Consider the following 16,717-nt stretch of genomic DNA (forward strand, 5'->3'; position numbering starts at 1 on the left):
CAGGCCTGTAATCCCAGTAATTTGGGAGGCCAAGGCGGGAGGATTGCTTGAGCCCAGGAGTTTGAGAGTAGCCTGGGCAACATAGCAAGACCCCATCTCTCTAAAAACTTTAACAATTAACTGGGTGTGGTGGTGCGTGCCTGTAGTCCCAGCTACTCAGGAGGCTGAGGCGGGAGGATCCCTTGAGCCCAGGAGTTCAAGGCTGCAGTGAGCTATGATCACAGCACTCTACTCCAGCCTCAGCAACAGAGCAACACACATGTCTCTTAAAAAAGACATGTTTATGGTGGGTTTCACTTGCTGGGTGCCTTTATTGTTATCTGTTGTTATTTTGCAAGGGATGGTGGTAGTTATACTTCTGATACTTACTTTTCAACCTGCGAAAATGGAGATACTTTGTTTCTGAGTATATCCTGTTATTGAAAGTCTGCTTATATTCCCATTTGATAAATAGGATTAGGAGAACTATAAATGTATTAATTTCAGCCATTAAAAAGATCATAGCCGGGCATGGTGGCTCATGCCTGTAATCCCAGCACTTTGGGAGGCTGAGGCAGACAGATCACCTGAGGTCAGGAGTTTGAGACCAGCCTGACTAACATGGTGAAATACCGTTTCTACTAAAAATACAAAAAATTAGCCAGGCGTGGTGGCGTGTGCCTGTAATCCCAGCTACTTGGGAGGCTGATGCAGGAGAATCACTTGAACCCAGGAGGCGGAGGTTGCAGTGAGCTGAGATGGCACCACTGCACTCTAGCTGGGGCAATCAGAGTGAAACTCCATCTCCCAAAAAAAAAAAAGATCACAGTTCTTCTGAGAAGCTGTGCCTGTGGCTTAAGTTACATGCCTTCCAAAACCCAAGCTGTTATTTTATTAGCTGTGTCTATGCTACTGTTGATTGGACACTAAGGTAAGATGAAAAAAGAGTAAGTAACTGTTCTTTTTGTCATTTAGGGTAGAGTTTTGTGTTCCAGAATGTAAACTCTTTCTCTATTCTTATGGTTTCCTTTTCCTGAAGGACATATTAACTCTTTAAATTTTACGGGGAGAAGACTGAAGACAGAGAAAGGTGCATTCACAGTGTTCAGATTTAGGGGCTTCCTGTTTTCTACGATTTTATTTTAATCCATTAGTACTTAAGAGATTGACTTCCTAAGTCATGGGTCTTCTCAGAGCCACTGATGTTAAACTATAAACGCTTAAAAAGCACGAATACCTGCCTTGAAGGCAGGTTCCAAATATTAGTACCCTCCTGTTCCTCCTTGGAGGCCCAGCTGAGGAGGTCTGTGCAGGCCTCAGGGCTGGAGGAAAGGCCTGCTCTCCCCAAGCGGCTGCAGCAGGAAGGCTCTGAGGAAGCTGGTGGGCTGTCAGGAGCAGAGGCAGCGCTGCCCAGAAGAGCCCGGGGCTGGGTGAGGGGAGCCGTGGGTTCACACATCACCCTGTTAGCCAGGCAGCCTCACTGTGCAGCGTCTGCTTCTTGATCCTGAAGATCGGGGTTGTTAAAACAGTTAGATGAGATACTTGGGGAGGAGAGAGGGATGTATCAGTTCAGTTCCCATGTGTATCAAGCACCTGTGTGTCTCATGTTGTAAATCAATCCTTATTGTGCCAGAGTCTTAAAAAACAGAGCCAAGTCACTGTTCATCTCCAGACCCAGCACGGAGCTGCCCAAGACAGCAGGATGGTAGCCTCCAGTGGGTCAGGGTGCTGTGTCTTTCAGAAGGTTATTAATAGACACTGTAATGGGAAAGGACGTCTCCAAGGGCATGCCGATGGACTGAACTGATTTTTGTTTACAGCCTATCCAGATTATCAACAGCACCATAGAAATGGTGAAGCCAGGGAAGTTTCCCAGCGGCAAAACCGAAATCCCGTTTGAATTTCCTCTGCACGCGAAGGGTAACAAAGTTCTGTATGAGACATATCATGGCGTGTTTGTCAACATTCAGGTGAGAGTTTCCTAGTCCCACGCGACTGACTTCACAAGTTTTCTTCTGAAAAACGGTGTGATCTTTCTTTCACTCAATGTTAGTAGACGGGCCCAAGAATTTAATACTGTGTTTATTGCCGAGACAGCTCATGTGTATTCTACGTTAATTTCTCATTTTTCTCTGATAAATACATTTTATATATGGCCGTTATTTTTGATGGGAGCCTCAAAGCACTCGTGCTCTAACTTCTTTTTCCTCTGTTTCTTTTGGGCTCTTTTCAGGCCACATTGACATTGTAAGTGATGCTTTTATTGTCTGGTAACAGATATGCCCCAACTTCTTTCTGGCACTAGCATTAACTTGTCTGTTCTATACTTATAAGTATCTCTTTGTTTAACACCCAAAGGCTACTACTTTGACATAGGCTGATATTCTTGATTGAACAAACCTTGTCAATGAGGGGAAGTGGGTTCATGACTTCCTGTCTACCTCTGCTGGTTAAGGGCGTCTTTCACAGTCTGCTGTTGTTGTCTGAGGAGCAGTGTGGCGTCCACGCGGGGTGAGAGAGCCTTTCCTTTATTCAGCAGAAAGAAAGATACTTTTGTGATAGCAGCCTAGCAGCACTTCCCTTGCTCGATGAGACAAAACTCTTCAGTCTTATATGCAACAGGGATGAAAGTCAGGAATTTTTTTGATTTATTAAGTTTTGGTCAATAATTTGGCCTTAGTAGATACATTCTCCTGCTGAAAATAATAGAACCTTTAAAATAAAGGCCGGGCGCGGTGGCTCAAGCCTGTAATCCCAGCACTTTGGGAGGCCAAGACGGGCGGATCACGAGGTCAGGAGATCGAGACCATCCTGGCTAACCCGGTGAAACCCCGTCTCTACTAAAAAATACAAAAAACTAGCCGGGCGAGGTGGCGGGCGCCTGTGGTCCCAGCTACTCGGGAGGCTGAGGCAGGAGAATGGCATGAACCCGGGAGGTGGAGCTTGCAGTGAGCTGAGATCCGGCCACTGCACTCCAGCCTGGGTGACAGAGCGAAACTCCGTGTCAAAAAATAAAATAAAAAAATAAAATAAAAATAAATAAAAGCCCCCCAAAGCCCTGTGAGTGTTTAAAGATTCATCTGTATGTGAGTTTTATGAATTGCCTAAGATATCTGTCCAGAAGAAACACATGTAGTGTGAGGTACATCTTTCCGTGAAGGAAAAAAAGTGTTCCTAGTCCTTTCTTGTTAGCACCAAAGGCTTTGGACAACCCCAAGGAAGCAGCAGTGATGACTGAGTAGTACCTGGATTCAGAGGAAGCTGCTGACGTAGCCATACAAACACCAATTGCTGGCGTGTGGGCGGGAGTCTTCTGATCAGCTTTCTAGGTTGGGACTCTTTCCACCATGAAAGAAACTGAATGCAAAATGCCTTTTTGGCAATACTGAAGATATCTTGAACATTTCATTTTGAAAATTATTTTTATTATCTACCCAGAATCAGTATCAACTTGCTTTATCTGCACAATAGTTCTTTAATGTGGTTTATTTAAAAATACAAGAATATATTAATTAGAAACTGGAATAAGATCACATTTTCAGTGACCATATTTGTTAACTCCTGCGTTTAGCAAGACTTACCAAAAGCAGATGAATTTGTTTAAAGTCAAATTGGAGACCCCATCCTTTTCCACATGTTGCCAAGACAGATGTTCAGATATACATAGAAAACGTGTGCTGGCCAGGCACAGTGGCTCACGCTTGTCATCCCAGCACTTTGGGAGGCCACAGCAGGAGGACTGCTTGAACTCAGAAGTTCAAGACCAGCCTGGGCAACAAAGCAAGATCTCGTCTCTACAAAACAAAACAAAACAAAACAAAAAACTTGTGTGCTTGTGTTCCTGCAGAGCTGTGTGTAGATTGGAGGCTACTTAAAATATATAGGAGAGTTAACAGGTGGTCAGTTTCTTAGTAAATTGAATAATTGCCCCTACTCTCATCTTTTCATCATCAGATTTTACCATTTGAGGGTTAACCTCAGAGTACTACAATTTGGAATTCAGTACCTCCCCAACTATCTCACAGATTTCTAACAATGAAGAGATTTCTTAGCTTAACCTCTGATTTCCATGAGCTTATCACACTTATCGTCATTCAGCACTTAATAGTATTTTGCCATCTTTGTTCACCTGTATTTTTTTCTAAATCATTTTAAAGTTAGTTTCAGACTCTTGGTACTTCATCTCAAAATACCTTATTGCACATCTCCAAAAACTAAGGACGTTCATCTCTGTAATTACAGTTAACGTTTGTACACCTATCAGAATTTGTAAAAATTCTCAAGTATTGATTAATTCTTGATTCATATCGAAATTTGTCTTTGCTTCTTTTGAGAAAATAAACTTAAGAAAAACTAAGATTATGATTTTTTAAAATCTGTCTTCATCCAGTCATTCATTCATGCCATTATTTGGCAGGTCTTTTTCTTACAGTTTTATAGTAGATCAGGTGCCGCCCAGAGAGGGCAGTGACTTCTGTCACACGGGCCAGCCTCAGCCTGCGGGTCCAGACCAGCACTCCTCGGCCCCCACTGCTTACTGCACTTACTCTAAAGGTTAGCATAGGCACATTTCTTTGGATAGAAACTTTTGTTGCTAAACCCTAATATCATCTTTCTTAAATTATATGCCAAGAAAGTTTTCATTTATAAATTAAATTGTGTTGTAACAATGTAAAATGGTAAAAATCATAAAGCAGAATAAAGGATTTAAAAGATAGACATGCTTGGTGCAGTGGCGTGCACCTGTAAACCCAGCCACTTGGGAGACTGAGGTGGGAAAATCACTTGAGCCCAGAAGTTCAAGTCCAGCCTGGGCAACATAGCAATATCTCATCTCTTAAGAAAAAAAAAATTTTTAATTGAAAAAAAAAAATATATATATATATATATATGCACATATATACACACACACACACATATATATGTATATGTATAAAACACAAGTATTATATTCCTGACTTCCAGAGGCTTGGTTTGCTTGTCATTTTTTAGATCAAGGGCTTGACATCTCAGTCATGTTGCGTTCATTTTTGTCTTTGTTATTGGATACTTCATACAATCATCAGTCTTCCGGAGTTGTCCTTTGTGCAACTACTACTTCTTTTTACAATAATTTAAATTGTAGGCAAGTTTTATTAGGCTTGTTCTACTCTTGTAACTGTGCTAGCAAGAGTTTATACTATAACATAAAATGTCTACTGAAATTGTATATTCAGCACTAATTTATAGAGATCCTAGTCAAAGTTAAAAATTCCTTTTATAGGAGTCTACTTTAAAACTGGACAGGGCTGGGCACAGTGGCTCACGCCTGTAATCCCAGCAGTTTGGGAGGCCGAGGTGGGCAGATCACCTAAGGTTAGGAGTTCAAGACCAGCCTGGCCAACATGGTGAAACCCCGTCTCTACTAAAAATACAAAAATTAGGCCAGGCGCGGTGGCTCACGTGAACCTGTAATCCCAGCACTTTGGGAGGCCAAGGCATGTGGATCACCTGAGGTCAGGAGTTCAAGACCAGCCTGACCAACATGGTGAAACCCGGTCTTTACTAAAATACAAAAATTAGCCGGGCATGGTGATGGGTGCCTATAATCTCAGCTACTCAGGACGCTGAGGCAGGAGAATTGCTTGAACTCGAGAGGTGGAGGTTGCAGTGAAACAAGATTACTCCACCACACTTCAGCCTGGGCGACAGAGTGAGACTCCATCTTAAAAAGATAATATATATGTTGTATATATATTCTATATAAAGATCTTTGCAGACAAGGGATGATTCTTTTAAACAATGTTTTACTCTCCCAGTAGTATCTTAAATATATGGTAACTTCTTATTTCATGTGGACAGGTTGTTCATACAAATATAGCTTCTTGGAAGATTCAGTTATGCATAGAGTCCCAGTTATGAAAATTATTTTTGGCATAATTCTAAAGTTTTTCCTGGATGATTAAAACCACAACTAACTTTATTAAACGTGGATTATGTGATTTTTTTTTTAAACTGGCATTACAACAGTGATCTTGCTATAGAATTACATTTTTAAACAGTTTCTCAGCTCATAGACAGGGATTTGAAGCAACAGTCCCTGTTCAAAGCCTGCTCAATACCAGCTCTGCAGTGGGGCTCCCCTTGGGGGAATAGAGCCCACCTTGCAGTAGGCACCTTGGTAGCAACCAGCTCAGAAGACTAACCTAGGGACAGCAGAGAAATGGAACGCGGCTCTGCCACATTAAAAAAGCAAGTGTGCAAGCACGATGCTACATTTTTTTCCAACCCACTTTTTCTTTGAGGTGTAGGCTACATCTGAGTGTTGGCAGGTGGAGAGGGAACTCAGATGTTTCAATAAATAAGATTAGCCATGAGTTGACCGTGTGGAAGTTGGTTGATGGATGTGTGGGTTATTGCATATTCAGTAAACTAGAAGCTCCCTGAGGACCAGGTGTGACCTTGAGCTTGGCTCTGGTGCCCTGGGCAGTGCTCTGCACTCAGAGTGGGTGCCCAGCAAGGAAGGGTTGTGACATGCTGGGTACTATCCCAAGGTTGCAGTCCTCACTGCATGGATTTTCTAATCCCACTTACAAAGTAGCTGCTGTGTTCCAGGCGTTGCTGTCTGCCAGCCCTGTGCTAAGTGCTTGTCACACATGATCTCACTGGAGTCTCGCTGCGAGTGAGTGTTGAGAGCCCATTCTACAGAAGGGAAGCCGAAGCTCAGACAAGTTGTGTTATCTGTCTGGGCTCGCACAATAAGGCGGACAACGGGATCTGGTCCAGCCTCTGCTCCTCAGCGCGCTGCCCTTTCTGTCCCGCCAGCCTGCTCCTGCTACGGGTGGGACCGTGCACCTGTTGGCCAGTGGGTCCAACTGCAGGACGGCTGTGCAAACAGATCGAAGAATAACCTTAAAGTGGTTCATTTTTAAAATAGAAATGCATTTATTTTGCACATTAACTATCCTATTATGTATGTTAATTTTCTATAAGACACTGATTGTACAATGTTTCTCTAAAATATGTTGACTTGTCTCTTTGAATATAATTCCGAGATGAAAGCAGATGCCACTAAAATGACCTTTTTCCTCCAACTGTCCCTTTAGTACACACTGCGCTGCGACATGAGGCGGTCTCTGTTGGCCAAGGACTTGACAAAGACCTGTGAATTTATCGTTCACTCCGCTGTAAGCTTCACTCGGGGGCTCTGGTGCTTGATAATAGGAATCTCCCCGGGGGTCTGAGATTTTACCCTATTTACAAGCTAATAATTTAGCCTCTTACTGTTTCATGGGTGCTGGCGGAAGACAAGAGACTCCTGGGTCAGAGGCAGTCAGTGGCATGAGCATCACGTGTGCATCATTGTCCTTGGCCCGGAGTCCCCCAGCTGAGGCCGCGGGCCAGAGGGACTCCACGTCAGCACATCGGGCAGGACCCTTCCTCCCCCGGCTCTCTGGGTGGTACAGTGGCCCTTCGCATCCCAGCCCCTGGATAAAAGATGCCAGGCAGGCTCTCATGAAGCTCGGCTGTATCGATAGATTCTGAAATGATGTAACGTGGAGGTGATCACTGTTAACTGCTGTTTGGGTAACATTTATAGTTATTTGATAGGTATGATTCTTCAGGTAGACAGCTCTATAGCTCAGAGGCTAATAGCAACCTGATGCTCAGCTTCCAGCTCTACCACTGAGCTGAGCAGGTCGCTGAGCTCTCTGCCCCGCTTTCCTCGTCTGTGAAGTGGGACCATCTGGGAAGTGTGAAGAGCCCTTTGGAGGGCCACTGTGCTGAGAGGTTTCAAATAAGTACTTGCCAATAACACTGCTCTGTTCCTTAGATCTGATTTTAAAATTCCAAACCTGAGAGGCACATTGGAGATTAAGACATCCCTCCCCTCATTTTACAGATGGGGAAACTGAGTTTCAGCGAGATGGGGAAATTTGACAGAACTATGTTCAGGACCCAGGCGTGCTCCTCTTAGTCTCCCGTGCTTCCTGCACCGCCAGGCTGCCGTTGGGTCATTTTGGAAAGGGACAAGCTGTTTGGCCTGCAGAACTCTTGGCCTTCACCTGCTGATTTTGGTTTCACCTCTCATTTTAGCCTCAGAAGGGGAAATTTACTCCCAGTCCCGTGGACTTCACGATTACGCCTGAAACCTTACAGAACGTCAAAGAGGTAAGACGGCCTGCGCAGACGAATGCTGTGGGTATCTTCCCAGCAGCCAGACCCCACAGACTGGCTGTTGCCGGGGTGGTCTTTATTTGGTAATCACGTCACAGCCAGCAGAGATTCCTGATTATTTGTACCCAAATTACTCAGTATTTTCAATTTGATATCCTTTTTAAGCTCAGAAAAGCAGCTTAAAAGAAGAATGCTTTTTGAAGAGTTCCTCAGGGAGGGGTATTTGTCTATTCATTTCACCGTTTTCCCTCAGTTGTACTGCATCACAGGCCCCCAGGATCCCCCGCTGCCCGTGACACAGCCATGTCCCTTTATTTCTCATGGTTAGCCAGGGCCTGCGCCGGCCCCCTGGCCTCTTGTCATCCTCCACAGAGGTTTAGTTGGCAGTTTCTTCCCCTGGCACTCCCACCTGACAGAGGCCGGGCAGCACCTGCTTTTGAAAGACTCTGCAGTGGTGGACGCCTCACGGCCGGGGCAGGTACAGTGAGGACACAGACGCCTGGGCAGTGCCGGCCCAGTCCTCCCACCTCCTGCGTCAGGACAGGGCTGTCTGGCTCTCAGTGGCAGCCCCTGGTGGAGCCTCAGCTGGTCACTCGAGCTGCGCGGTGAACTTGGGCCCGTTCAAAACTCTGCCTGGCCCCGGCCTCCCTGATCTTGCGCTCTCATCTCCTTCCGTGCATTTCCCCTAGACAGTGGAGTCCTGTAGTTCTTCCTGGATGGAACTTTTCATCCTTCCTCTAATTCTTTATTCTGTCTGGACCACAGTGACTAGGATCAAGTTAACTATAAGCTGGGAGGCCTGGGCCCTGGGAGGTCATCGGCCTTGTCCCTCAGAGGCTGGACATGTGTCGTGGGGAGCCTTTCAGACAGGTGAGGGAGGAAAGGCCACTCTCTGTTCTGCACGTCTCCCTTCTCCGGCTTCTGAGGGCATGCGACCCCAGTGGGCCACTCAGACTCCTGTCTCCCACCCTCTGTAGCCTGTCTGCGGAAGCGCTGACCTCAGCGGTAATGTGATTCATTTCCGGACACCGTTTCTTCTTCAGGATAGCTGCTGCTGCCATTACGGCTGCAGGGGCCTTTCATCTCCGTTTCCTGTATTGATTCTGTTTCTCAGGGGTTGGTTCTGCTTGTCGAGTGCGTGTGTCTTTTTCTTGCTTTTGTTTTCCTTAAATGTGTATTGATCCTTGGTTGTCAGTTTACATTTATGAAAGGGGATCTAGTGTGTGCGTGTTACTGAAGAGGCTGTATGTATCCTTAGCCCCAGTGACAGCCTGTTCTCCTGGTCCTCAGCACACACTCGTCAGAGGTGCTCTGCCCTGGGTGTGGCACGTGGCGGGGGTGTTTGTGGGCAGCTTGTCTCCTGAGTCCAGAGGCTCGCTGTCTGCATTGTGGCCGTGAATGACACGGGACACTTGTCCTACCTTGCCCCGAGTCTGCTTTTCCAGGTGGGAGATCCCCTTTGCGGGAAGCTGTGGTGCCAGCCTGTGGCAGCTTCCCCGGTCTGGTGAGCTCACCTGTGACACCCGCCTACTGCCCTTCGCAGGCCCCCGCCTGATGGCAGGCTGACCACATGCCCCCTGAGCGCCCCCGCTCTCACCGGGCCCCCTGCCACCTGGAAGACGGGTGCCCTGAACCCCTGGGAGCCACGCTGTCTGTCCACTTTCTGTCCCACCGAAGCGCTTCACTGGGTGGTCCCCACAGGGCGTTCCTTGTGGCTTTTCTAGGTATAGGTTTATTTATAAACGTAAAGAACTTTTCTTTTGACAGAACCATTTATGTTTATTGTTGGAAAATAAGAAAATAACACATAAAGCAAATAAAAGAAAATTGCTTATTCACAAAATGCCACTGGTGGCTTTTTGTTCTGCTTTTTAAGTAGAAAAGAGATTTATTGGAAGGACATAAGATAGCGTTACAGGAGCTGCAGGGAGGCTGGAGCTCAGACGCAAAGTAGTATAGGTTTATGTTATTTGTATATGTTAATATCGTGTCAGTGGGTGGAGAGGGACAATGATTTTTTAGTCAGTATCTTGAGCTGGATGTTGAAAGCCGTCCTTTTTCATCAGTTGCCTAAAAGCATTTTAATGTGAACTGCTACTGCTTTTTGTTTTTCTACACAAATAGCTTCTCTTAGTTATTTTTAAAATTCTGTCTTGGCCAGGCCCAGTAGTTCATGTCTGTAATCCCAGCACTTTGGGAGGCCAAAGCAGGAGCATCACTTACGGTCAGGAGTTCAAGACCAGCGTGGGCAACATAGTGAGAACCTGTCTCTACAGAAGAAAAATGTAAAAATTAGCTGGGTGTGGTGGCATGCGATCATAGTCCCAGCTACTGGGGAGGCTTAGGCAAGAGGATTGCCTGAGCCCAGGAGGTGAGGCTGCAGTGAGCCATGTACTACAGCCTGGGCAACAGAGCAAGACCCTGTCTCTAAAGATGTTTATAATAAAAATAAATAAACAAAAGCTCCATCTTGAATGTAGACATTTTCAGAGGTCTGTACCTTTGGGGACTGCCAGGTCCAGAGCCCGAGGCTTTTCAGGTCCAGAGCTGCACTGCCTGGTCAGGTGGCCACCAGCCACACATCATCATTGACCCTGTAGACATGGCTGGACCAAGTAGATGAGATGGACGTGTAAATACCAGATTTCAAAGACTCAGGATGAAAAGGAGAATGTAAAACATCATTCATATTTTTGATATTGATTATATGTGGAAGTGATAACACTTTTGATATATTGGTTAATTTTACCTTCCTTTTTAATGTGGCTACTAGAAAATTCTAAATTATATATGTGGCTTCCACTTGCAGCTTGCATCATGTTTCTGTTGAACAGTAGTATGCCAGTCTCCCACGTAACTGAGACTACAGGTGTGCACCAGCCTGCCCCGCTAATTTTTAAAACATTTTTTAGAGATGGGGTCTTGCTGTGTTACGCAGGCTGTTCTTGAACTCCTGGCTTCAAGTGATCCTCCTGCCTTTGCCTCCCAAAGCACTGGGGTTACAGGCTTGAGCCACTGGGCCTGACCGGGACTTTCTGTATTTATTTTTTTTAACCGTGTGTGTGTCAGGTTGTCTTGAACACCCTGGCGACTCCCTCAGACTTTTTCGTATCTTATTTCTTGGTAAGAAGGAGCTTTCTAGCTCTGAGTCTAGGCAATTAGGATGGTTCTGAGTCATTCTCTGTACAGGGAGTGTCAGTCAGGTGCCATATGTAGAGAGTTGTTGAATAATTCAGCCTGGTAATGTCCAAGACTTCAGTACTTGGCTCCCTTCTTCCCGTTTTGTGAGACGGTCCTGGTGGACTGTGTAACCACTACCCAGCTTCGCTTCCAGGTTTTATTAGCACCAAAGTATGGAGCAGTTTCCCCCGCTTCCTGCATTCTGAGGTGTTTGTTTTCATTTTGTTTTAGAGAGCTTTGCTTCCCAAATTTCTCCTTCGAGGACATCTCAACTCAACAAACTGTGTCATCACGCAGCCGCTGACGGGAGAGCTGGTGGTAGAGAGCTCGGAAGCCGCCATCAGAAGCGTGGAGCTGCAGCTGGTGCGCGTGGAGACATGCGGTGAGGGCCGCGCCACCAGGCCCTGTGCTTGCCTGTCCCCTCGACTGCCACCCTCGAGTTCCGTGGTTAAGAGGATGCTGGGGGGCCGGGCACAGTGGTGCACCCCTGTAATCCCAGCTACTCGGGAGGCTGAGGTGGGAAGATCATTCGAGGCTGCAGTGAACTGAGATCGCACCATTGCACTCCAGCCTGGGCAACAGAGCAGATCATGACCCTGACTCCAAAAACAGAGAGGATGTCGGGGAAGCAAAAGTAAGAGCGTGGCTGTTCATGGTAGTAACTGCGTGTCTGAGGAAAGTGAGGGGACCCTGGAGGATTCTTGGAGCAGACTGGGGGGTGGTGCCAGTGCAGGGATAGACCCACAGCCTCTGCTGGCCCTGACGGCGTGATGTGGCCTCCCTTCCCCAGGGTGTGCAGAAGGCTATGCCCGCGACGCCACGGAGATTCAGAACATTCAGATCGCCGACGGGGACGTGTGCCGGGGCCTCTCTGTCCCCATCTACATGGTCTTCCCCAGGCTGTTCACCTGCCCGACGCTGGAGACCACTAACTTCAAAGTGGGTAAGTGGCACTCGCCTCCAGCCCTCATGGGCTCATGGGAAGGGCCGCTCAGTGCCAGGGCGTGCTGTGGGCACATAGCTGAGAGCCTGCCGCCCTTTAGTCCCTCAGTGCCAGGGCCTGCTGTGGGTCACACAGCTCAGAGCCTGCTGCCCTTCGGCTGCTCAACAAAACCTCGTTAAGGAGCTGCTGTGTCGCACAGGGGACACACCCACAGGCAGTCCTGGTGCTTGTGGAACTTCCACCGTCACACGGGGAAACACACAGACCCATACCAGTGTAGACAAGGGCAGGTGACGCTGAGCTCCATGAAGAAAACTCACATGAGTGAGCACCACGTGGTGTGGCTGCTGAGAGGGTGGCTCCGAATGAAGGTCCAGGGCCGGTGAGAACCCCAGAGTGAGCACTCAGCAGCAGGAAGGCCTTGAGCCCTGCAGCCTAGGGTGCCTCTAGTGAGTTTCCATGAACCTCTGTGTTCGTATTTTAACCATGGGATCTGAATCAGGTCACAGACACCTTTTTATATTCTGCCTTTTCCCCTTAACATTACATCATGAACATTTCCATGTTTTTAACTCTTCCTATAAATATTTTAATGGTACATCCATCTTAATAAGAATCATGTTAATTGGGAGATCACCTGACAGTATGAAGAAGTGGAACAGAGAGACCCAGTAGGAAGGGACAGTGATTCAGAAAGGCTCGGGGACCTCTAGGTTGGAGGTCAGGAGTGAGCACTGTGTCCGCAACCAGAGCAGCACCTCTGTGTGTTCCCCTCCAACTCTGTGCAGTGACCTCAAATGCATGGTCAGGCCCGAGACTGGCACTCACTCGGCCTGGGAAGCATGGCGGCTCCGATGCAGCTGTTTTCCTGCTGAAAAGGGAAGCCCCCGCCAGCTCCCTTTCATGCCTACTGGGCGTCCCTCTCTGTCCACTCCAGCCACACCCTCCACCCTCCACCCTCCCGGGGGCACACTAAGAAAGCTGGGGAACCCATTGAAGGGGGTGGTGGCAAGAAGGGCCCAGAGGGCTCTAATGTAGTGACAATAAAGTGAGGAGGGATAGGCCGGGCACTGCTGGTGGCCATCTCTTCTCGTGGCTGATGTTTGGGCAGAGGCGGACAGCCCCACACGAGGATGTTGTCCTGCAGACCCCAGCCACAGGTGGGCACTGACTCCAAGGCCCCTTCTGCAGCTGAGCTGCCACAGTGTGGGGCTCGGCACAGGGTGCCCTCTGCCCACATGGTGCCCTTGCCACCCTCATCACACTGGGGAAGGACATGGCGCTTATTTGTCTTCACATGCTTCCTCTTCACACACACCCCTATTGTTGTGATCAACAAGGCTCACCCATAGCAGCTGAAGAGTCGGTGGAGAAGGAAGCCTGTTTGCTGAAAGGTGATGGATGAATAGTATCCAATCTGAAGACTGTTTCTCACTTGGGGATTGGGGACATGGGCCCAGACAGCTGCGGGCCGGTTCACCGTCTGCTTTTTCATTAAGAACCGTGGGAAATGTAAAAATAAGGCAAAGGAATACAAATGAATTGAAAGGGTTCTAGAATATCCTTTTTAGGAAAGCAAAGGGACAGGGAAAGTGTAGCTGGTGAAGCCTGATCACTCATGTTCCAAGATGAGAGGACAAAAATTCACTTAGAGGAAGTTGACAGAGGTAGTCTGACATCAGCATAGTCATCTCCACTGGTTTGGCTGAAAGGTTGGGGTGGTGCTGAGGGGACAGCAGTGAAACCCACCCGCAGCGGGTGTTCCTTCGCCGATGGAGCTTCCTGCGCCTGCAGTGGTGGTGGCATGTGGTTCTGCTGCTCGGTGACCGTGAGCATAAACCCACTCTCTTTTCTCATCTCAGAATTTGAGGTTAACATCGTGGTGCTTCTTCACCCTGACCACCTCATCACGGAGAACTTCCCGCTGAAGCTCTGCAGGATATAGCCCGGAGGAGGGAAGCACAGAAAACGGGAGTGGCCGTCTGGAAATCCAGCTGGTTATCCAAATCCTAAGGGGAGCTACAGCCAGCGGCATATACTTGTTTTTGTGATTCTTCTGTATCAGAAATGAAACAGACCCTCAAATTAACTTTCCTTCCTCGTTTCTTGAGGCTTCTGCTTCCAACAGGCACCTCTAATCAGACCTTTTCTTTGAAATTCAAGATTTCTTAATGCTATTTGCAAGACCATTTCACAGAAAACATTGACTGTGGCTCTTGCCTTCTATGTTCCTTTTTAGGTAGAAACAATTGTGACAGCAGTTTGAGCTTTGCTGGAGAGTGGGATCATGGGGACAAAATGAAACCTCTCTCCAACTTGCTAATAGATGTAGCCGGGGACTCCCCATAGCAAAGGGTCTGTGGCCAGTTGGCATCCAGGATGGCTGCAGGTACACTCGATGGTCAGGAAGTTTGCAGATACTCGCCAAGGCGGAGCGCAAAGTGCTAGCCACTGGAAATGCATGACTTCTTTCTACCCCTACTCTATTCTGTAGGTTTTTTTTGTTTTTGTTTTTTGAGACGGAGTCTCACTCTTTCACCCAGGCTGGAGTGCAGTGGCGTGATCTGGGCTCACTGCAGCCTCTGCCTCCCAGGTTCAAGCAACTGTCCTGCCTCAGCCTCCTGCATAGCTGGGATTACAGGTGACTGCCACAATGCCCGGCTAGTTTTTGTATTTTTAGTAGAGACAGGGTTTCACCATCTTGGCCAGGCTGGTCTTGAACTCCTGACCTTGTGATCCGTCCGCCTTGGCCTCCCAAAGTGCTGGAATTACAGGCATGAGCCAATACACCCAGCCTCTGTAGTTCTTTTCTTTTTTTTTTTTTTTTTTTGAGACGGAGTCTTGCTTTGTCGCCCAGGCTGGAGTGCAGTGGCCGGATCTCAGCTCACTGCAAGCTCCGCCTCCCGGGTTTACGCCATTCTCCTGCCTCAGCCTCCCGAGTAGCTGGGACTACAGGCGCCCACCACCTCGCCCGGCTAGTTTTTTGTATTTTTAGTAGAGACGGGGTTTCACCATATTAGCCAGGATGGTCTCGATCTCCTGACCTCGTGATCCGCCCGTCTCGGCCTCCCAAAGTGCTGGGATTACAGGCTTGAGCCACCGCGCCCGGCCTCTGTAGTTCTTTTCACAACATTTTTCGTTGTAACTTTAAAATGTTTAGGCAACTGGAAAAGTGTTCCTTGCTTTCATGGGGGGATTTGGCTGGTGCTGAAGTGTTTCTGAAATCTCAAGAACTGCCATAAAATCTCACGCTGCCATTTCCCTGAACATATACATATATATATATAGAGAGAGAGTTTTCCAAACTGTCGCCTAGGCTGAGCGCACTGGCGGGATCACAGCTCACTGCAGCTTCAACCTCCCTGGCTCAAGCCATCCCTCCCCTCAGCCTCCTGAGTAGCTGAGACTACAGGTGACTGCCACCACACTCAGCTAATTTTTAAATTTTTTTGTAGACGGGTCTCCCTACGTTGCCCAGGCTGGTCTTGAACTCCTAGACTCAAGTGTTCCTCCTATCTTGGCCTCCCAAAGTGCTGAGGTTACAGGTGTGAGCCACTGTGCCCAACAGTTTCCCAAGTTACATAAGGGGAAAACGTGGATGTTTGCTACTGTTGCTACTGGGTAGGTTCTGAACAGCAGAGACCCAGGTGCAGGGCGGGCTGGTGAAGGCCCCTCTCCCCAAGGTGGTAGCAGGAAAAGGTCCTTGACTTGATGAACTTGGTCTGCCTCTGAGCCACTGGAGGAAGCTGTGTTTTGAGCTAGGGTTTTTTGGCCTAAAGCCAGCATTTCCTCAGTTTCCCTTTGTGGTTTAAAGGATATGGTCTGCTGCAATACATTTCTTCCTTCAGATCCTGCCACTGTTTTGTTGGCCCACAACTAATAGGACCTCAAAATAAGCCATGCTGCTTTGCATACACACTAGCCTTCCTTTGTACTCTTCATTCTGGATGGGCTTGGGCAAAACAGGCTCAGGCCAAAGGCCTCCCAAGCTGTACTTCCACTATCCTGCAACAGTGTTTGGTCACATGATGCCAAGGGTAAACAAGCTTGATTTAGGCACTGCTTTATCCAAGGGCTTCACCCGTGAAATTAATAAAACTTACCTGAGTCACTTGAAACTTGGTTCCCAGAAAATACATTTCTGGTTTATAAATCTCCTTTTATGCTCACATGACATTATTAATTATCTATCCCTGATGACGTGTTTAAACTGAGTAGCAGAAAACAGAGGCCACACTTTCTGGGAAATTTTAAAGGAAGAAACCATTTTTAATGAGATGAAAATATTTAATGAATTTAAAAAGCTAATGACAATTCTGAGAAAAGGTTTGGGATGTATATTGCTATGTAACTTCTTTAATAAACTGATTTTATGGATATAAATATGATGACTGCTTTCCTTAGAGAATAATTATTACCTGAAGCGCTTCCAGACAGTGTGGCTATATTTATCATTTC

The 16,717-nt window shown here is 47.3% G+C and overlaps 1 protein-coding gene across 1 annotated transcript in view; it reads left to right on the plus strand.

The window, feature by feature from the left end:
• VPS26C (VPS26 endosomal protein sorting factor C) overlaps positions 1–16,642 on the plus strand; it is a 43,860-nt gene extending 27,218 nt beyond the window's left edge. The window contains exons 3-8 of the mRNA XM_005548699.4: positions 1,800–1,949; positions 7,065–7,145; positions 8,056–8,130; positions 11,548–11,698; positions 12,107–12,259; positions 14,122–16,642. Coding sequence (XP_005548756.1) covers positions 1,800–1,949; positions 7,065–7,145; positions 8,056–8,130; positions 11,548–11,698; positions 12,107–12,259; positions 14,122–14,204 — 693 coding nt within the window. The 3' untranslated portion in view covers positions 14,205–16,642. The remainder of the gene's footprint in view (positions 1–1,799; positions 1,950–7,064; positions 7,146–8,055; positions 8,131–11,547; positions 11,699–12,106; positions 12,260–14,121) is intronic.
• Positions 16,643–16,717: the final 75 nt, after the last annotated feature.

Source organism: Macaca fascicularis, chromosome 3 (assembly GCF_037993035.2).
Source record: "Macaca fascicularis isolate 582-1 chromosome 3, T2T-MFA8v1.1".
In the NCBI taxonomy this organism is placed as follows: domain Eukaryota; kingdom Metazoa; phylum Chordata; class Mammalia; order Primates; family Cercopithecidae; genus Macaca; species Macaca fascicularis.